The following is a 9,122-nucleotide window of genomic DNA, read 5'->3' on the forward strand; positions in this document are numbered from 1 at the left end:
ACTAAACAAATCGTGCCTAAAAAGTGCAGCATCTAGGCTAATGTAAAGCTACATGATGAAGTCATAATAGTGAACATGTGCATTTTGAGTGCGTTCTTTCACTGCATTATTCGGTGTATTCAAATGCATTTATGAATGCATGAGAATGATCACAAAATTCAAGATATTAACCCTTTGTGCCAAAAGGGTTCTTTCTTGTCATTATAGAACCTTTTTAGCATAAAAGGTTCTTTGGAATTGAGTAAAGAACCCTATGTTTCTATATAGAACCCCATTGATCCCTTTCTTCTAACAGTTTGTTGTCATAAGCAGGGTTGGTTCTAGGGTGAGTGGAGATCCGGGGCTTAGCCCAGAAAAATCCATGTATGTGACTTTTTATTTAAAGAAATCAGAAAGATTTACCTTGTTTAAAATATACAACAAAAAAACAAATTTAAAACATTTTATTTAAAGTGTTTCCCTTGTATCCTGACACATATGCTGATGTTGTGTCTCTATCTCACTTTTTTTTTTTTTTTGTCTCTGTCTCTGTTTTATTTTGTTTTCCAATCAAGCCTGACTGGTTACACTCGTCCGGCTTTGTTGGTACCATGATGCTGTTCATCAACTTTCTTTGATCCCGAGTGCGTGCACACGAATGTGTGACATCACTGGCGAAGAGCCAATCACGAGCCTTGCAATACAAAGCAAGTTTGATTTACTTCTCGCGAGAGACCCAGCGAGATTCAAAACTAAAGGTTAAAGGTTTTGCTAAAGGTTAAGAGATTGAAGAATATGACAAATTTAAATGTCATATGAAAAATGAAGGAGGACTAATAAAATAAATGATCTTGCTCCATCAGTGGAACTTGTTAACTTAGTTTATACATTTGAAAATATATAGTGATAGAGACTTGAACATGTAAGTGTTTGTAATTTTTTAAATAGTTCAATCTTTTGATTCTACAGCTTATTTATATTACATGATCTGTATACATTAATATTTATTTAAAGCTGAGCTACTTTCATACTACCTAAAACCCAGGGTTGGCGGAAACTAAGCTGAAACATAGCTGGCTAGCCACCTAATCTTGCTCTTACTCTACAAAGATATACCGGTCAAAGAACTTTATCTCTGTGTTTATGTACACTTAAAGCCAAGTATAATTATAAACGCAGGGCTCTATACACTTATATTTTGAAGGAGCACTTACACAGCACTTACAAATTGCATAAATAATCTTATGAGGCTAATGTATCAAATATAAAATTTGGAATACAGAAATATGAAATTATGAAAAAAAAATAGAATGGAACTTTGCCACTAGGTGGCGGCATGACACTGCCTTAATGAGTGAGTCGGTATAACGGCTCTGTGTGTGTGTGTGTGTGTGTGTGTGTGCGTGTGTGTGTGTGTGTGTGTCCTAAAGACTGTGCTGCGCAACCGTTAACTGTTAGATGTTCAAAATGTAACGTTAAATCAGACACAGTTTAAAACCGAAAAAGAAATATAATACTATGATTAAAAGTTACAGATACCAGAAGCTGTTGTATCTTGGCGTTCAAGTGTTTTGGCAGGGGGGGGGGGGGGGGTTACTTCCTTTTTTTTTTTGAAGAAGAAGAATTTTGAAATATCCATTTTAATTTTCAAATAAATTGATCTAGTAAAATACTACACGCCAACAAACCGCCTGCCTCCAAAAGATCTAATTTCATTGGCTGGATCGTACAGACGCTCATCGATGATTGGCCAGTTTACATGTCAGTTAAAAGCACTAGACTCAGTGGGCGGTTTTCGTCGGGTGTGAATGACAACGCGTAACTTACTTGGGTAAATTTACTGACACTGTGTGCGTGAGAGTCGAGAGATATTTATTTATTTAAATAAATAAATAAATATATATATATATATATATATATATATATATATATATATATATATATATATATATATATATATATTTTTTTTTTTTAAGAAAATGTAAAAAATAATATTTTAAAATAATAATAATAAATAACCCAAAATGACATAATAAAATGTAAATGACATATCTTTATTTTTCACATCACCACAATGAGAGTTTTGCTTTTAATGATTTGTTGACTATAATTTTAGAACGTATCAACCACAGTAATGAGACTCAGACAGAGTTTTATTTGTGTTGAAATGATTCAGTGTTGATGTTCAGAGCTGAGGAACGCCAGCCACCATCTCACTCTCAAACCCACATTCATCCTGGCCTCTCACGATCTTAAAATAACCTGCACACACAGAGAACATCACTCACATTCAGTCGCTTTTCACTTCAAGTTTGAATCATTTACAATCATTTGTATTTTTTGATAAAAAAATAAAAGTTTTTCTGTTTTGAATGTCTATGTAATGTGTTCATTTTTTAATTCCTGATTTTTTATTTCTGTTTTAGTTAGTTTTTTTAGTGCATCAAGATGAACTAAATGGAATGAGGAATGCTGCCTTGTCATGTTTTTTTTTTTTTTTGTATTTTAGTTTAGTTTTAGTTAATAAGATCTGTGTTATATGGAAAAACAAACATATTTTCCACAACATTAATAATACATTTCAATTATAAGCTGGTATAGTATTAGTAGTAATCAATTATAATAATGAATTTCTTGTATTATCATTATTAATGGATTATTAAAATTTGAATTGTGTGGAAAGACAAACATTTTTCACAATATTAATAATAATAATATATTATTATAATTTTGTTAAGAACTCATGCATTTTACAACTAATCTTTATTTAAATGTAAATAGGTTTTATTTATTTTAATATATTTCTAATTTATTTATTTTATATTGTATGTTATTTTATTATAGGTCTGAAAATTTTTATTTTATTTTATTTTATTTTAGGTCTACAACCTAGAAACATTTAAAAGCATCCAAAGAACTCAGAACTCTTTTTTTTATTGTTATTGTTTTTTATTTGATTGTATATATATATATATATATATTTTTTACAATATATTATTATAATTTTGTTCAGAACACTTTATTTAAATGTAATATTTTATTTATTTTAATTTATTTATTAAATTTTTTTTCTAAATAATTTATTTTATATTGTATGTTATTTTATTATAAACTTAGAAATGTAAAAAAAAAACCTCATAACTAATTTATTTTATGCAGAAACATTTACAAACATCCAAGAACTTTATATATTATTATTTTTATTTTATTATATATTTTATTACATTTTTATTTCTTTAATATCATATTATTATATTTATATATTATTTTTTGTAAAAAATTGTGTATTTTTATTTATTTTACATAAAATAAAATTCTCGATCTGCAAACTAGAAAAAAGATCTCAAAACATAGACATTTTTGAATTATATATATATATAATAAAAAAATCTTATAAATTCTTAACTAATTATAATAATTTTGAAAGATGTAATATATATTTTATAATGAATTAATGCAAAAATAATTATTGTAATTCATTAAATACAATTGAAATGATAACAATCAATGATATAAAAATTACAATAATAAATCACTGCAGTTCATTAAGAATGCATGTATTTAATAATAAACTCTCATAATGATTATCTGATGCTAATTTGTCACCGTTGTCGCCCCAGTCGGAGTTCCAGGAGTTAGCCACCAGCCAGTAGGGCGTCCCGTCCTCTTCTCCCCATCCCAGCACCTTCACAGCATGTCCGCCCAGTTCAGAGCCCGTCACGTGCTGGTAAACACCTGAGAGACCGAAGCAGATGTTGGTGTGTGGCCCTGATGCAGACGACTGTTAGAGATGTGTGTGTGTGTGTGTGTGTGTGTGTGTGTGTGTGTGTTCTGACCGCTCTTGTAGAGCAGGAAGTCCTCGTACACGGTGAAGGCCGCCTCCACCGGACCCCCGCTCTGAAGCTCCGTCATGATCTGCTGCTGGTCCGAGGGAACGTTATACGCTTTATATCCTGCAGGGGGCGGAAGAGACACGGTCTGAGAGCCAGTGGAGAAGGTAAAGATAATGAAGAAGAAGAAGATGAGCCTCACCGAAGTGTTTGTCTTGTTTGTACGGGACGCTGTACTGAGGAATACAGACGGAGTTACACTGAGGTGTGTCCTGTTCTCCGGAGCACGGCGGCCGTGTCCCGTTCACGTGATGCTCGCAGGGAGAGATAGTGTACGGTCTGCATCCTAGACGCGGTCAGAGAGAAGTGTTACAACTACCGCTACTTTCAGTCAGTTTGTTTTCAATGTGTATATTTTTATTTTATTTTGCATGTTATTTTATTCAAGGTCTGCATCCTAGAAATGTTCAAAAACTGTTTTATAAACATTTATATATAATTTTTTTATTCTTTCTAAAAAAAAATCTACAATTATTTTATTTTATCCTTAAACATTTAGCAAAACCAACACAATTCTACAACAATTTTATTTTAATATCATATTTTTTTATTTTATTTTATTTCTGCAACCTTAAAACATCCAAGAATACCTTTACAATTCTACGACTATTTTATTCTAATATAATATTTGTTATTTTATTTTAATTTAAAACATTCAGGAATACCAACACAATTCTAAAACTATTTTAGTCTAATATAATATTTCTTTTCTTTTCTTTTCTTTTATTCTGCAACCTTAAAACATACATTTACCTTTACAATTCTACAACTATTTAATTCTAATATAATATTTGTTTGTTAAATTTGTTTGTTTGTTAAATAAAATAAAATAAAAATTAAATTACAATTAAATTAAAATTAAATTTAAAAAAGTAAATTCTTTTTTTAAATTAATTTACTTTTAATTTAATTTTAATCTAATTTTAATTTAATTCTGCAACCTAAAAACATTCAAAAATACCTCCACAATTTTACAACTATTTTATTCTAATATAATATTTATTACATTTTTTATTTTACCTTATTTTATTTTATTTGCCTGCAATGTAGAAATATTCAAAAAGATCTCAGAAGACAGAAATAGGTCTACTAATTTATTCACTTTTTGTTGTTGTTGAAATTATTTTTTTTTTACATTCTTAGTTGTTTACATTTATAAAATGGTTCACTCATTTAATTTCAGACTTGAATGATATCCTTTTTTAACTCAAAGTGAGATATTTAGCACAATGTTCATGCCTTCATGCGATCACGTTTGACAAACAAACCTTTTTAAAACCTCTACACTTAACTCACAGCAGAATTCATGTCTCTGATGATCTGTTATCGTATCTGATGAGCTTCAGTTCATTTATTCTTGTCAGATGTTTCTGATCCAGACTCACCCTGGTTAGATCCATACAGTCCTCCGGTCACCAGACCAGATTTGGTCCAGTAATCCCAAGCTACTGACGGAAAACCTCCAGAACATCTGCCTCCAGAGAAACACACATCCCAGCATTCATCAGGATTTAATACAGATGTTTCTACTAAAATCCCTAATAGCAGTTTAAACATTTAAAATGTTATTTAGTTACTTATTTAGTCTGTGATCTCAGAAAACACCAATTCTACAATTTAATTTTTAAAAAAAAAATTATCATTTTTTTTTATTTGTAAGGCGAAAATATTCAAATAAATATTTTTATCTCATTTTAACATTTTAAAAATGAATTTGATTATTTTGTATTAAATCTATTATATTTTTATTTATTTATTTTACATACCACATTGTTTTATTTTTCTGTATTTTGATATAAAGTACCCAGTAAGAGTACAGATTAATATACTATTATAGTTTTTGTTCATATCTTGAATAAAATTGTATTTGTATATTTTCTGTTTTCACTTTCATTTTAGTTAAAGTTTTAATAATTTTTTTGTGGTTTTTCATTCTCATTCTTTTTCTCATTCTTATTTTCTGTATTATTTTTTTTGTATTTATTTTAACACATAACATTAAATTAAATTAAAATTAAAAATGCTGTCTTGGCAAAGTTGAAGTGATATATATATTTTCTTTCAGTACGAAGATGTTTGTTGTCGTAGTTCACTAATGAAGGTGGGAGCAGCTGATGAGGAAGGATGGAGTTGATACTGAAATCTCTCTGAGGTTTGATATATTTGCAGTTGTGTGTGTTTTCGGTGGTCAGTCGCACCCGAAGCCACACTCCTCGCAGCAGGACAGCAGATCTTCAGCGGAGATCTCCACAGACACTTTCCCTTTGCTGTGGATGCAGATACGATCAGAGATGGCCTCGACTGCACCGAGCGCCTGCGGGAGACAGACACATGCTCACACACACACACACACACACACACACACACGCGCGCTGTGACTGTAGCAGGTGGTTTATACCCAGCAGGAGCCGCACGAGCCCTGATCCCGGATCTGACTGAGGGTTTTACAGTAAGGCCACTCCGTCCTCGGGTCGAAGCTGGCAGGAAGGTTCATGTTAGAGACATGTTTCACCCTAAAGATCGACAAAACACACAATTTATTCTGTTTTTAGTGTTTTTTTATTCATTAAAATATATTTATATATTTTACAACTATTTAAATAAATATTATTTTATTTACTTGGTACTTTTAATTAATTTATTTAATTTTTTATTTAATTTCTATGTTTTCCATATGTTTATCAATGCTATGCATGATATTTGTTACACGACACTTCCCACAAAAAAATGCTATAAATGTGCAAAAAATTTATTTGTAAAAGATTATCATAATATATTCATAATTTTAAATATATATATATATATATATATATATATATATATATATATATATATATATATATATATATGTACAGTGCATTTATTTATTATTTGCACAATATTGGCATAATATATAATAGTTATAATAGTATAAAAAAATATATTGTTTGTTTGTTACAAAAATCAGCATAAATAACTAATAATAATAAATGTACAATCAGTTTGTTTGTAAAATATTACCAAATGTAAAATGTAAATTGTATTTATTTATTGTCTATGTAGTGAAAATCAGCATAAATTAAAATACATTAATATATATCTTAATTTTTTTCTTGAATTTTGTTTTTTTTATTGTTTAATTAATAATATACTGTATTTTAGAACAGAAACACTGACGATGAGATACATTTACTTAGTTCTGTTTATAGTTTCCGATAAATTGATTGAGAATTAACTAATCATGTAAAATCCACTTGCTGTTGCAATACAATAAAGCAAATGCAAATTTTCATTTATGCATCTGGCAGATGCATTGTGTTCATGCATTCCTTGGGAATCGAACCCGTGACCTTCTTCTGATTGCACGACTCAGAATCTTAGCATGCAAATCAAATGCATTTCTAATTCATCAGTTTATAACCAGTTGAGAGGAAGATCTACTGAGTTGCATGAATTTGCATACAGTTTATGATATAATATACTGTGATTCTTGTCACTCACGTATCAGGCAGTCGTGGGCCTTTCAGTATCGTCCCACAGAGAGACTTGAGATGTTCATCCTTCACGTTCTGGAAGTTCACACCTGCCTGAAGAAACGAAAGAGAGAAAGAGGAAGAGAGAGCGGTGAACAGGTGCTGACGGAGATGAACAGAGACGGTCAAACACCACAGTGAAACACAGTCAAACTCTCACGGTCCACGTGGTGTTGGCCGTGTTGATGAAGTTGATCATGTGATCATGTGACCGGCCGCAGGTGACGGACAGCAGAGCGGACAGGAAACACACACGCCACATCCTGAGAACAGCGTGCACGGGCTTTAGTATTCATGTGCATGAAATTATAATATGAAGAAGAAAACAGAACGAAACAGCCAAATTATGAAAAAAAAATAAAATAATAGTAAATGAGATAAAATCTAAATTAAAACAGTATAATATAATTATTCAGAATTTGATTGCTATATTTGCTTAGCCATGTTTGTAATATTCATGTGGATAAACAATAAACTATACAAAAATATTACTAATAATAAAAAATGTTTACATTTTATCAAATCAAAATGAAAAATAAAATGCATAAACTTATATTCTTCATAATTTTTTTAAATTATATTTGATTAACCATGCTTGTAATATTCATATACACGATTCAGTAAAACCGACAATAAATAAGACAATTTAAAAATTAAAATGAACAATTTAAATATAACTATATGAACAATCTAAATTCAAATGCATTTTTTAAAACTTGTTACAATGTTATTTCAATATTTGAAATTAAGTCTGATAAAAATGATAACTATTAATCAATCAAATATAAAATATATTAAAAATAAATAAAATGCCAAATTTAAACCATAATTTAGATTTGTTTTTATTATTATTAAAACCTATTACAATGTCACGGAAATATTTGATTGACTGTTTTTAACATTCATTGATATAAAAAATATGAATAAAGACTAATAGCATTTAAGGATGTAGATAAGAAATATTAGAAATATAGGTTATTAACAGAACCATGTTTCTAAGTCACTAAAGGATTATGCTACACAATAGTCACATTATTTCAAATCACTCATTTTAAACACTGATCTCCTGTTTTTATTTTGCATGAAACGAAAACTTTACCTGAGCTTCAGATTCTGTTCCTCTGTCTTTGAAACTGAAGTGACACAATGTGAAGTTTGCTCCTTTAAAAGAGCCTGATGCAGTAAAGCGTCATGTGACGGACGGTCAGGTGCCTTTACAACATCACAAGACAAGCACAGGTCTGACACACGAACATGAGACAAACACCTGAGAACTGGGTTCACTTTCATCAGAACAACAGAAAACTAGATCACAAACATCTTCATGATGCAGGAGTGCTGCTATAATACACTTCAACAGTCAATGAATCCAATAGATTTATTATCTCTAAATGCATTTACAAATCAAGCTCCCACATTACATAGCAATGCTAATTAAACTGATCTTTGATATGCATAAAGTTCTGGCTAGCTTTTCCATATAAAAGCTGAACATTAACATCTGATGTGTGACAAACCTCAAAACTCATGAATCCTGTCAAGAACATGTCTGGGACACACCATAAACAAAAACAAAAAAAATCAAAAACGTTTTTTTTTTTTTTAAATAATAATTACATTATTTTTTTATAATTACTATTTTCACAATATATTTTATATAAAAATGTTTACAATATTTTATAGATTTTATTTTAGTCACAAAAATGTAATAACAGCACTGAGAAAATGTTTAATGAAAATA

The 9,122-nt window shown here is 29.8% G+C and overlaps 1 protein-coding gene across 2 annotated transcripts; it reads right to left on the reverse strand.

Moving 5' to 3' along the window:
• Nucleotides 1-2,014: 2,014 nt before the first annotated feature.
• ctsbb (cathepsin Bb) lies at nucleotides 2,015-8,686 on the reverse strand. Of its 2 annotated transcripts, none has more exons than XM_052535315.1 (10): nucleotides 8,481-8,686; nucleotides 7,542-7,644; nucleotides 7,350-7,435; nucleotides 6,268-6,382; nucleotides 6,068-6,183; nucleotides 5,255-5,340; nucleotides 4,012-4,155; nucleotides 3,816-3,932; nucleotides 3,586-3,714; nucleotides 2,015-2,241 (listed from the first exon to the last, which is right to left on the reverse strand). In XM_052535315.1, exons 1-10 carry the CDS (start codon nucleotides 8,669-8,671, stop codon nucleotides 2,165-2,167), a joined length of 1,164 nt encoding a protein of 387 aa, XP_052391275.1. In that variant the 5' UTR covers nucleotides 8,672-8,686; the 3' UTR covers nucleotides 2,015-2,164. The 2 variants fall into 2 exon arrangements, with proteins under 2 accessions (XP_052391275.1, XP_052391276.1); XM_052535316.1 differs by having other exon boundaries at nucleotides 7,542-7,664; nucleotides 8,481-8,496.
• Between the last annotated feature and the right edge of the window lie 436 nt (nucleotides 8,687-9,122).

Source organism: Carassius gibelio, chromosome A20 (assembly GCF_023724105.1).
Source record: "Carassius gibelio isolate Cgi1373 ecotype wild population from Czech Republic chromosome A20, carGib1.2-hapl.c, whole genome shotgun sequence".
NCBI lineage: Eukaryota > Metazoa > Chordata > Actinopteri > Cypriniformes > Cyprinidae > Carassius > Carassius gibelio.